The sequence below is a fragment of the Cyprinodon variegatus genome, unplaced genomic scaffold (genome assembly GCF_000732505.1).
Source record: "Cyprinodon variegatus isolate N-32 unplaced genomic scaffold, C_variegatus-1.0 Scaffold1376, whole genome shotgun sequence".
NCBI classification, from domain to species: Eukaryota; Metazoa; Chordata; class Actinopteri; order Cyprinodontiformes; family Cyprinodontidae; genus Cyprinodon; species Cyprinodon variegatus.
This window is the reverse complement of record NW_015151829.1, coordinates 13,815-26,744: the sequence shown is the minus strand read 5'-3', so window position 1 is coordinate 26,744 and position 12,930 is coordinate 13,815. Positions and strand designations below refer to the sequence as shown.

Below are 12,930 nucleotides of genomic sequence, written 5' to 3'. Positions count from 1 at the left end.
GTAGCAGTGCTTTGCATTGTTGTTTGAGGCCAAGGGCAGCCACTTTTTGGTCTTGTCATATTTTGCAAGTTTTGAAGTCTGATCTCAAGTTTGAACATTTTGTATATGTTCTACAACATTTTGCACCATATTTATATTTTTTGCACTGCACTGACCCTTTCCATATCAATGCCTTTTGCACCATGACTTTGAACTGGTTTTCCTTTTCTCCTACACTGTCTACATTCTTGATCAGTGCTGCACTTTATAAATAGTAATGTTCATTTTACTGTTGTAAGCTGCTCATTCCCTGTTGAAAGCTATATGCATCGAAATTTCCTTTTTTATATACTTTGTGTGTACATGATGACTAGAAAGTTGGTCAGGGTCTAAATCTATGTCTAAGTTATGTGCAAATCTTATGCATGTCAATGTTTTACACATTACAGAGAGGACATATTGACTATTTATCACTATTTTCAGCTCTGCTTAGAAATTTTGTATAGATTTGATTTGAGGGCTGTCTGATGCTTATTGCCATTGTCTATAGCCATAGTGTTAGAAGACCCATTTGCACCCAGGCTTCAATTATTTTTTCAGTTTTTTTATTGACACCTCTTTAAAAAAAATAAAAAATAAAAAATAACAATGCAAACTGATGCCCCAAACACCATACTTCACAGCCTTGTTTAATCCCGACACCTCATTTAATTGAGACTGTGGTAAAAAAAAGTTCATGTTATGCTGTTTCTAAACATTAGGTGTTGCTTCCCAACAGTTAAATGCAGGGTTTTCCTCTTCCTTTGTCCATCTGAGTATTATCTTCTTCCTTTATCTGCCTTTCACTGTCTTTTTCCTTCTCTTTTTAATATTTTTAGATAATTTAATTTCTTATTTTCACGCATACTTCTAGTAATTTATTGCCATCTTTGGTCTACTCAAGCAATGGACACTATGCATCTTCTTTTGGTTTAATAAATATTTTTACTATAATTGTTTTTTGTGGTCAAAATGTCTCATGTTACTGTATATACTGATCTACCTTTAACTGTGATATTTCCTTATCGTCTCTAACCTAATTTAGCATTTTGGTTTACTGTATTTTTTTTTCTTTTTATCATTTCTGCAGATCTAGTCTTTACTATAACATCTGTTTAAATGATTTTCATAAGCATTAGGGACTATTAACTTTTTAACATCTATGTCTTTAGTTTAATGACATGCATTAGTCTGAATGTGTGCATCGATATTTGTAAAGGCTTGATGTTTTATGTAAGTTATTGAAGCTGAATGATGATCTCATCCCTGTTGTCCTTTGTCTCCAGTCACAATATATTTAACAACAGAATGATAGTGCCATCTAGTGTCTTTTTCCTCTCCATCTAGGTTTTGGTCTGGTTCCAGGATTTTAAACTTTTAAAGTCCAAAAAAGTTTTTGCCCTCATTCCATCTAAATAAAAGATGTTTACAGCCACAGATGTTGCATAATTTAAATTGAGACGATTTATAATATATCCCTATGAATACTCAAATAGTTATAATCAATCTAAAAGGTTTTGCAAAAAGTGGAGTGGATACTTTTTCTTTTATAGGACATTGTTATGTTTTAAAATGGGAAGAAAATGGGAAGAAAAACCAAAAAGTTAAGTTAAGCAATTTAATTAAAGATATACTTTATTTGTCCTAAGGGACAAATTAAATGTTCCTACCTAATCACAAAAGAGTGATAAAATAAATAAATCTGAAATTCCAATATAATACTTTCAGTGGCATTTTTTAGTAGAACTTCAATAGAAACTTTTACATTTATAAATCAGTCTTTGGGGTTTTGTCGTTAGCTCCATCTAGTGGTAATATAAAGAATGACATCAACAGACAATAAATGCTGGAGTCCCATTTGTTTGTACAAAGATAAAAGGGTCAGAATTTTGTAGGGAATATATATAAAGTGAACAACAACAAGCTGTAAATAATATCACTATATTATTAACTTTAAATCAATGCAAAATATGAAGATAAATAAGTGCAGATACACTCTATCCATCCACCCATCCATGCATCAAAGGGATCAGAAAGTGTCTTTGTTCTGCAAGAGAAATATAGTTCCTATGTTTTGAAGAAAGAATGTAGAAAAATAAGCCGTTATAAACCCACTGAGTTACGATAAGTACTTTGTAATTCTGGGATAGATCGCCAACCTTTAGGTTACAGGATATAATTTCCTGGTTCTTGGAAGAAACACTGGAGTATCATTATAACCAAATTACCTGTGGATTCTGGATCCTAACATTGTGATCTAGAAAATATCATAAAGTCCAGAGATTGACCTCTAATCTCTTTATAATTTGTAAAACATGGCCATATTTTGTAAAGTAACCTACATTTTCTTGCAAGTGAATTGCATATTTTCTATAAAAATAAATGAATACAGAAATAAAATGACCTGTATATTTGAAAAAAAGTACCCTGCAAATTTCAGCAGAGGTCAACATTGGTGTACAGGTGCAGTAATCTCTTTCCAAACAGTAAACTTTTCATTAAACTCTGAAAAGTTAACATACATGTAAGCTCTGAAAACTAAGCTATGGGTTCTGGGAAGTAATTCCTAAATATATAACAGAGAAGATCTAATATTTATCCTTCAAATTCATTGGAACTAGTCGTTGGTTACAATGACTATATACTGTAAGTTTAAAAAATACACATCTACTATAGTCTTTAAATTATGTACAAAAAACGACTAAAACTTAATGAAGATCACTTTGTTCTGAAACATACTCTAAATGACAATGAATGATTTAACTTGCAGATTACAAGAAAGCAAGATTTAAATTAAGTTAAATCCTTTTTTCTCAGTAATCATTAAACACATTTTTTTTATTGAAAATATGTTGTATTTTATAATTTAGAGTGTTATATTGCAACTTGAAAGTCAAAAATCAAAAAGAATAAATAAACATAATTTTTAAAACTATAATAATCACCTAGATCCCAGTCAGCGAGTAGATGTTATGATCAATAGAGGATGTAAGGTTCTCTATAGTAAAAAAAAAAAAAAAACAGTTAAAAAAAATAAATTTTATTCTTAACACAAAGAACAATAAAACACAAAAATCAAAGTTGCAGTAAAATACAGCAAATGTTAATAAATACACAAGGAAATAAGAATTATTTTGGTACCTTGGACTGTTTTGTGAACTTTGTGCAAATATATATTTCATAAAAATAAAATTATGTATCTATGAAACACTTACAGTAAGTAAACAAATGCAGCTGATTATAAGGGTAAACACTATGGACTCCCTGCAATGTAAACAGTCTATTTTCTTCTGTTATTTTTCTTTCTTTTTTAGCATGCCTATAGTGTCATCATATATTTCCATAGCAATGTGATATGTCATCCTGAGTTAGTGATTGAGAGGCAACAATGTTTAAATCCTTCAATTTTCTGCAGATTCAGATCACTCCTCGAATCCTCTCTCTGGTCTCAGGGCCTCCGTCAGTCTTTCCCGCATGATCTCTTTGGTCGAGTACAATGGCAGCTCCAGAATAAAGTGACACGTCAGAGACTCTGGGAAATGCTGGTCATGGGGGCCGCTCAGGACTTGTTTTGGTCGAATTCTCATCTTGATTTGGTCCATGCCCATAACAGGAACTTTCCGGAACCCAGTCAGGAACCCTAAAAAGGACCAAGTCAAATCTTGATGTCATGTGCTTCTGTTGTATTCCTGACTAGGAAATTAGAAAATATGGCTCTAGATTACAACAAAATACACTATAAACATACAAGCATTTCACACCGTGTCAGGGTACTACTATGATACCACCATCATATCTATCATTATTATTTTAAATTCCCTTTGGGATTAATAAAGTGTTTTTGAATATGAATTAAACTGAATCAGATCTACACTAGGAATCTCATTACTTTAGCTAATAAACAAAACAAAGTGGTGACTGATGTCACTAAATTAAATGTCCCGATATTCCTGGAAAATATGTAGCTGCATTTAAAAATAAAATGGTTAGAAAAAACTAATTTGGGCCAAATTAGTCTGTTTCTCATTGAGAAAAAAAAAATTAAAAGTACATTAAGATGATGTTTGCTTGAAATAAGAGCAGTGTAAGTACATTTACCAGAATTTAATGGAATCAGTGACATTTTACATTTATGTTTTCTTTGGTCTAAGCTTTAAGCAAAGCAAAAGAAAAAAACACAAGACTACTTACAAAGAAAGTCTTTTTTCTGTTCTTCCTCAAGCTCATCGAAAACCTCCCAAAACATCTTTATTACTGGATGCCTTCTGTCAATCCCCTCATACAGTGTGTTCTGCACAGAGTAAAACATGTTTAGTGAGTACCGGTACATGTTTTTTATGCTACATTTGTAAAGAATGTGATGGTGAAAAACAGAAAGCATTTAGCTGAATGTACCTGTTTGAATGTTGCCCAGTCATAGGTGCCTCCACCCACCAGCACTCCCTGCAGCTCCTCTGGTCCAAAAAGCTTCACCAGCTGTTGGTCACACACCTGGAAGAAGCCTCGCTTGAACTCCTGAAACACGCTCTCCACCGACTCGTTGAAGGCATAATTCACATAGGCATCGACAAACTCCTTCCTGTTTAGCAGACAGATTAAATTAGCCAACTAATTTGTGTTAATTAACACTGAAATATTTTTGATTTGCCGGACTCACTTATTTTGCTCTGTGACCAGCTTTTCTGGATTTCTTGGATCGAGGTCAACATCTTTCTCATCCCAATTAATCTGAAAGTAAGGAGTGAACAGGTTTGTAAAATCATGTGAAAAACACTAAAGCTTATAGAGAATACATATGAATACCACCAACCTTAAAGTCTATGAACAGGCCTTCCAGGATATCATCTTTATAGTTCAATATTTCCTGCAGAGTTCTTCAAAATGACACAATCAAAAAGTCATTAAATCATGTAGGAGTTATAATGCCAGCAGGAGACTAAAATATGTTCTCACCGTCCAACTACTGGGCTGAACTCCATCATATCCTCCAGACTCGGTTCTTGATCGAGAAGCTTTTTGAACAGAACCAGTGGGACTGGCAGCTTTATTAAGCTGCCATTGTATAAGGCCAATCCACACAGAATCCCAAACAGGTGAAACTTTGCCCTGTCCCTTTTTGCTACCTACATTGATCAAAATATAAAGAATAAGAATCTTTTAGTTAGAATTAAATCCTGTGAAGGTGAATAAGAACCTCATCTTACTCTGGAGGAGAACCATGCCAGCGTTCCAGAATCGTTCAGCATGAACATCCCCGGGTGTTTTTTCACAATGTCGAGGTGGTGGAAAAAGTCGTACATGTAGACTCGTGTGTCTTTTGTGTCTCCATTGAAATGCACCTGAGAAATAAGTTAAAAATGTTTAAATAACAGGGAGAGCCCTCTGAACTTTAACATGTTGGTAAAACTAAAGACTCACCAGGAGAGGTTTCTTAAGCTCAGATTGATCAGCAGCCGCCAGCTGAGGGAGGGCATCTTCCAAAAGGGAGGAGCGGTTCAGATGCAGTTCAAAACAAGGATTTGACTTTGGGAGAGGATGAAAAACCCTCTTCATCAAAGCCTGGTGTTGAGTCTAGGGAACATTTTGAATTTTAATGAGAAAATAATAATCAAATTGTTGGTCTGTTCAATCCACTACAAGTAAGAGACACACACAAAAAAAAAAAAATAAACTTGCAGGTACTGAGATTGTCAAATAAATTTAGGTTTTAATTATCAGCAAAGAGAATTCTAAAACAAAACAAAAAAAAAAATAAACATGTGAGCTTTTTGCCTTATCAGAGACGTTCTCAAAGATTATCAACCAAAAAAAAAATAAAACCTGAAGCTGGGGATAAAACCTCAATAACAAGCAGTCCACCTGTGCCTACATCCATTTAGCCCTGGGAAAGGTATGCCACCGTGAAGTTGGAACAATCACATGGATAGGCAACTGATATAACCAAAGGACAGGTTAAGTATGTTTAGCAACAGAAGCTAATACATATTTTTATTGAACTAGACCTTATGGATTTATATTTAATCTTAATATATGTATTTTAACATCTTTATTTGGTGGTCTCTCATATGACAGCCATAAATGCCTTTGAATTTTCTTCAATTTCGCATCAATAGTGTGACATAAATAATACTGACTAGACTTATATTAACTGGTCAAGAATGTTGAAACTAGGGTTGCTTATATTTGAGATTGAAAAGATACTGAATGGTTCTACGCTGATACAACAGAAGCAGTTCACTCATTAAGGTAGTTTATTGAAACATAAATAGGATGGTAAGCAATACATTTAAGAAAACTTCTGTCAAAAACATAAGACACACTATCAAATTAACTTCCTACATAAATAAAACAGAAGAAATTGTAATGATCTTTGAGAATCAAATTATTAGGAAAATATAAAAATATAAAAATGTTTCTATTTAGAGTTTGAGGACAGTGCTTATTTACCTTAGTCAAATTAGCGTTAATATCAAAAACTGCTTTCTTTGACTTCAGATCCATAACAAATGGGAAATCACAGAGGATGACGGGTGAATTATCTTCAGTCTTGGGGAATTAAAAACATGTACAAACAAAAAGATAGTAATTTTTAAATTTTTTGTTAAAATTATTTCACAAAGACAAAAAGAAAAATGTACATATATATATATATATATATATATATATATATATATATATAATTTTTTTTTTACCTTCCCATTTGACATTCCTCGCCAAAGCATCAGATCCTCTTGAAGAAAAATTATGTTAAACTCCACACGAAATATCTTTTCAGGAATTTTGTTCTGGTTTGCCTTTGGAAACGATAATCACATGCAGCGGTAAAAAGAGTAGCCAGAGGTAGAAAAGCACTTTTTGGGAATAATACAAGGTTCGTTTGATACTAACCTTGTACATGTTCTGAAGGATCAGTATGATAGACCTGTATGTGGAGCGACTACATGGCAATGAGAGGGCTGCCTTCCAGGCCTCTACATGTCTGACCATTGTAGAGGATGGTTGTGAGCGCCACCAGACTCCTGAGGAGGAAAACGCTGATCAAAAAGAGTTTTTTTCCCCCAAAGATAGTCTGACACTGAAATATAAACAAGCGTATTCGAATATTTGATTAGGTTCATCTATGCTATGAACTAGGAGCCAGGTTTGGAGTATTCTAACACATATTTATTTACTATTTATGGTTGGCTCCTGTTATCCTGGAATGTCAGCCTCAGCTCCATTCCTAACTACCTCCCAGTCTATAAGAGTTTTTTAATGTTCAGTTTTTCTTTCATGTCTTTAGCTCTCTCCATCAAGTTGGAACAAAGTTGTATTTAGGAGGGAAATTACTTTTTTATTTTCCTTTGCACATAGGGTTTTGCAGGTAAGACAGCAACATCTAATTAGCCAAAAATTTGTTAACAGAATAACTGAGGCTTATGCTATTCATTTTTTCCTCCAAAATGACCAGAATATGTGATATGTATACGTATATAACATATTCTTTTCCTTCTTTTTGCCAGAATCAAAAATGCTGATGCTTTAAACAAGAATGACACACTTAGATGATTTTATGTATTTTTAATAAGCTATGTAGTAACCCGCTGATTTACCAGTTGCTATAGACGCACACTCTTAGCTGTAGGAAATTATGCTTAATTACGTTGAGTTAAATTTATTGGGAGTCAATAATACAGCGAGAATATTACACTTCAGATAATAAGATCCCTGCTAAAGTTTCTAAAAGTAATGAACAGATATCTGAAATTATAAATTAATTATTAACAAACGATTCTGATTTGCCTAAAGTTCAAGTCTCAATCATGGATTTACACGTTAAATGATATTGCAGTCTGTAGGAGCAACACTGTGGACATCTTTTGCTATATTATTCATTTATTCTTACCGATAATAACTATTTTCATTACTAACGTCCTTTTTTCTGCTTGAGCCACGGATGTTACCTCTTTAAATATATCAAAATCATGGGCGGATTTTTTTGGGAGGCAGTGCCCCCCTGGCGGCTGAAATATGTAATGACATGATAAAAATCATGCCTATGATAAAAATCTAACCTTTGATAAAGTTGGAAAGTGAAAAACCTTTGGAATAATAAAATTCACAAAGCCTGAATGTACCAGTGTTTTCATACATATATGGGCATGGTAACTTATGAACACATTAGCATGAATCACAATAAATTCCGACTGTACCTATAATCTGGAGGCTTTCCGGTGGAAGTTTTTGGAAGGCAGCAACAACCTCCCCAAACAGCTTAAAGCTCTGAGGTCCATATTTTTTTTGAATTGCATGAAGAAGCTCATTCAGGACCAGGAAGACCCTCAAACCCTCCACTCCCACTGGCTTGTTATTAAGAGAAGGAAGCAACATTAGAACCGCATTTTCCACCTGTTAAAACATACAAGAAGCATCAGTTTATAAGTTACATATCTCCCAAAGCTGCTCAGGTTTTAAATGTGCATATTTTCCCTTAACCTCTTACTTCGTCTTGAAGAATATCCTCTTCAATTAGGTTTTCAAACTCTCTTTTCGCCAAAGATAAGTCCAAACCAGGATAGTTTGGTGAAGTCTGGAAATGTTTGTCTTTCCTACAATAAATAAATAAAAATCCAAATAAAAGAAGAACAGGTACAAAGAAAATGTTGATTATATCCTTGAAGGTCTGTGTGTACCTTTGGTCAAGAAAACTTTGATTCATAATTGAAGCGGAGGAAAATGTGGAATGAATTTCCCTGTAAAAAATGAAAATAAAAATGATGCAGTAAATTTAAGATTTCTCAGTCAAATAACTTAGCTGGTACCTAAACACCTAGTAAGGAATCTTTCTTACTGTTTTGTCACTTTCCACAACTTTCCATCACAATCAGGGATCCATTTAGCCACCATTCTTTCAATCGGTCTTTGTTTTGTGTCGGCTTTTGAGTTCGATCCATCCTGGGGAAAAAAACTTAAATAAAATCTTCCACAAAGTACTGACCTGACATTAAAGGATAACAATAACATAACACCCTTGAGAGGTTCTCCTCTGTGACATTGTGCTGTTACCTCTTTAGGTCTCCAGGTTGCAAATGAACAATCCGGTCCAGCGAAGATGTCCTCAATTCTGTGACCATTTGTGGCACCTACACATCATTAGTACAGGTTATTAACTTTTTAGGTTATTAAATGAACAATATTGATTTGAATTGAAGCAACTGCATGAAGCTGCTGCTGTTCCAAATAAGGCTGTTCTATCTGTAACATTTTTCTAGCACTATAAAAACATATTGCTTTAGGCAGAGTCCTATTTTTGTGTTTAAAAACGTGAAAATAGTATACTGCAATGCAGATATGAGATGTAGTCATTTTTAAGCTATAAACTGTTGCAAGACAGTTGAATCTACATCCCTTCCGAGTCGGGTCTTCTAATGCCGTTAATGTGAATGAGGTGCAGGTAAAACATCATTATTAAGGGATTTCTCTTTACTTTATTAAACCTAGCAGGACTTACAGATGGGCAGCTGTACAGGTAATGGGACAGATAAAGAATTGTCTTCACGCCCCAGCTGCTGGTGGTCATTACAACCAAAGGAGTAAACATTCAGAGGATCAGTCAGCACTAATGTGTGATACCTGGAAGAGATAGAAAAGTGTAAAGACAGTTTTTTTAATTAATACATGTTAATTAAAAGACATCTTCATGCAGTCAGACATGGGGTTCTGTGTAATTTTATTGCATCTTTTTTGTTTCATGCCTTTGTCTCTAATGCGGAATAATTCAGCTTACAAATTGAAGAAATATTTCATTCTGACTGCATACTTACCCCGCTTTTTTGTCTGAATTATTTACATAGATTTAAACTGGCTTTTTGATTGGGAGGAATCTGTTTTTTAAGTATATTTTTATCTGGGTTTCAGTCAAGGATTTAAGGAGATTATTCCAGAAAATTAATATTGCCTGGTTTTATCTATACAAAAACCGGCTTCAAAGTCTGTTCTTGATCACTTTTCCATTGGAACACCAAGTTCTCACTGTGTTTTAACTTTTTCACCATCAGCAACCCTTTTAAAACAGAACATTTATAGAAGTTTAGTAACAATCGAGGCTGAAGCCTCTTATGAGCTGGAATACGCTGGAACACCAACACAACAAAACTGTTGACACAGAGAAGCCAAACTCTATCTGGAGAAAATATTCATGGTCAGTTTAAGCTAAGTTTAAATTTGGCCATAATGGAAAGAAAATTGTTGGAGTGATCAGGTGAGGCTTCCAGACCTAAGAAACTAAACTAACTGTTCAATTACACTAGTACTGATACTGATGTGGCACATCTGGATGGTATAACAACAGGCAACCTCCAAATCGCTGAGCAACCATCCCATTCAAGAATCCAGACTGGTTTAAGACTAAACAAAACAGGTAAAAACAAAGTTTTTAGAATGATCTTAACCACCAAATGAGCCTATTATAAGCTTGTAGATTTAATGCCTGAAAAAAACATGACTTAAATTAGCTTAATCATTTCTGAAAAAAAATCCTGTGATACAGGGTAGCTCTGCATGCAAGAACAGAAAGAAAGTACTTCGATATGCAACTGTCTGTACTTATTAGAATTTTATATTAATACTAAAGTACCTCCCACATGCAGTTTTGGTGACCTTTGCCCCCCAGAGCTCTGCAACGAGCCGAGGACGGAGCTCATTCTGGAATGAGTTGTGTCCAAGCTGTCCATATTTGCCAGAACCAAATGTAAACACAACACCATCCTGAAAAAAAATTAAACAATAAACAAAACAGTGAGATCCAGTTATCAGGACCATATTCATCCTGGCAGTATATACTTCTGTGTCTTAAGAATTTGATACCCTTCACTATAAAAACATTAAAAAACTATGAATTACTGACCTTTGTCAGAACCACAGTGTGTTCCTTTCCACAGGAAATATGAACCACTTTCTTCATGTTCAGATAACTGACTGATGTTGGTGTGTTTCTATCTGTATATATTAAAGGACAAAAAAAGGTTTGAGTAGAAATAAAAGAATGTAGTAAAATTCAGAGCAAACAGTCTGAACAAAAGCTGAGGATAAAATTGTCACCTTCAGAGTCTCCCAGCCCGAGCTGTCCGCAGTCATTTCCACCCCAGCCGAACACGCCTCCAGACACGGAGAGGGCGAAGCTGTGTTCTGCTCCCGCAGAGATCAGCACCACAGGGATGGCGGACAGAGTCTGGACATGTTGGGGGGAACCAGAACCAGAATTACCCGTACCCAGTCCCAACTGACCCCTAGAGTCCTCGCCCCATGTATACACCCCACCACCTGCAAAAAAAAAAAAAAATCATAACTTTTTCTAGAAGTTTTTGGACATCTTCACTGGAAAAACAATTTAGAAATAAGTAAAAATGTGTATTTAAGTGTATTTGTCCTTATTTTGAGTAGGTAAATGTGATAGTTTGCTAATGAAATTAGTATTTTTACTCTTAAGATAAGATAATTAGATAATATGCACTTGAAATAAGACAATGCAATTGTATTTTCTTATTTTAAGTGTAAATTGACTTGTTCCATTGGCAAAATGTCTGTTTTACCTCCTTAACGCTAGAAAAATTCACTTATTTTAAGAAAAAATTACTCCTCTAGATTTAAATTTTTTTCAATGTTTGCATGTTCTCACAGTTTTTCTTGAGCAAAAAACTACAAAGTAACAAGATAAAATCTTGTTTCAGCTGCCACCAAATTTAGTGAGTTGTATAAAAGGCAAAGACTGATAAATTAGGGGATGTAACGCCAATTAATTGTTCACTTATTTAAAGAGGGTGGTACTTTTATAATTAGCTACAGCTGAGTAATAATGATAAAAAAACAAGCTAATTTAGTTAGCAGTAAAACAGCAACAGAATCATGTCAGTGACTATGACACAGGGAGAGGAGGAGGAAAAGGTCTCTAACAGCAATCATGACCATTAAACAGTAAACCAGATATCGGCCTTGAAAAAGGAGGGTTGCTGAATCTTTGTTTTTTCAGGATTTAAATAACTCTCAATGGATCCCCTATCTAATGGAACCCAGACTTATTTGAAAAATTGAATAAAACATATCAGTGATTGCAAATAACTAGTTATGAACAAAACTATCTTAAGTAATAGCAGTTTAACCTGCAATATCTCTTATTTCCAAGCAAACGCTGGCGTAAAAGGGATATTTTGAGTTTTTAGTGCCTTACCTTTAGCAAGTGCAAGAGTATGATGGCTCCCACAGGCAATCTGAGTTATTATGATGCTGGATAGAGCTTGGAGAGGGCTGAAAAAAATACAATAAAATTAACAATATGTTCCTTACAGAACAGAACAACACAGATCTAAACTCCCTCTAACCTGGATTGAAATGGAGTGAGATTTGGGTCCATACAGAAGATTTTCCCACTTTCAGACAGCAGAGTCACTTCATCTCCACAACTAACAGCCTGGATCTTCTCATCACAACGCACAAACTCTGTGAATTTAAAGCACATCAGGTAAGAGCCAATCTATGGAAGAGGATTAGGGCCACTGAAACATTTAAAAATGACAGGTAACAAACATGTTAGCATCAAGCTGTAGCCATGTCAGTTTTAGAGATTAGCTCTCTTGTCTTAATTACCTTCTGCTTTCCCATTAATGAAATAGCATCACTGGGGACATTTTCTGTCAATGTGTTACTTGCCCTCCCAAACAACTCAGATCTTTGTCAGTGAAGCTGAGTGTTCTCACATCTCTTCCTTAATGGTATGAGGTGCCCCCAGGGACATAAATCAGAATTAACTTGCATATACACATATTAAATTACACTCTTCCATATAATATACTGAAAACCTCACACAAACACTAGTAAAAAGCTCTCACATAAGCTAGTGAAAACATTTACCTCTTATATAATCTACTCAAAAGCTCT

The 12,930-nt window shown here is 34.6% G+C and overlaps 1 protein-coding gene across 1 annotated transcript; it reads right to left on the bottom strand.

Moving 5' to 3' along the window:
- Positions 1-3,254: 3,254 nt before the first annotated feature.
- Positions 3,255-12,654, bottom strand: LOC107103091 (probable E3 ubiquitin-protein ligase HERC3). Its single transcript, XM_015402612.1, has 23 exons — positions 12,640-12,654; positions 12,375-12,526; positions 12,224-12,300; positions 11,098-11,319; positions 10,904-10,995; positions 10,634-10,764; positions 9,509-9,630; positions 9,064-9,140; positions 8,849-8,952; positions 8,691-8,750; positions 8,501-8,606; positions 8,211-8,406; positions 6,907-7,037; positions 6,711-6,812; positions 6,466-6,564; positions 5,437-5,589; positions 5,223-5,357; positions 4,972-5,141; positions 4,829-4,892; positions 4,676-4,746; positions 4,414-4,597; positions 4,210-4,309; positions 3,255-3,658 (listed from the first exon to the last, which is right to left on the bottom strand). The coding sequence occupies exons 1-23, from the start codon at positions 12,652-12,654 to the stop codon at positions 3,441-3,443; spliced, it is 2,781 nt and encodes a 926-aa protein (XP_015258098.1). The 3' UTR covers positions 3,255-3,440.
- Between the last annotated feature and the right edge of the window lie 276 nt (positions 12,655-12,930).

Excerpts from the sequence above, each read along its gene's own strand:
- LOC107103091 (XM_015402612.1), bottom strand. Across the intron at positions 8,751-8,848 it reads TTGTGGAAAGTGACAAAACA|GGAAATTCATTCCACATTTT; the intron begins GTAAGAAAGATT and ends CATTTTTTACAG. Across the intron at positions 4,598-4,675 it reads CTGGTCACAGAGCAAAATAA|GAAGGAGTTTGTCGATGCCT; the intron begins GTGAGTCCGGCA and ends TCTGCTAAACAG.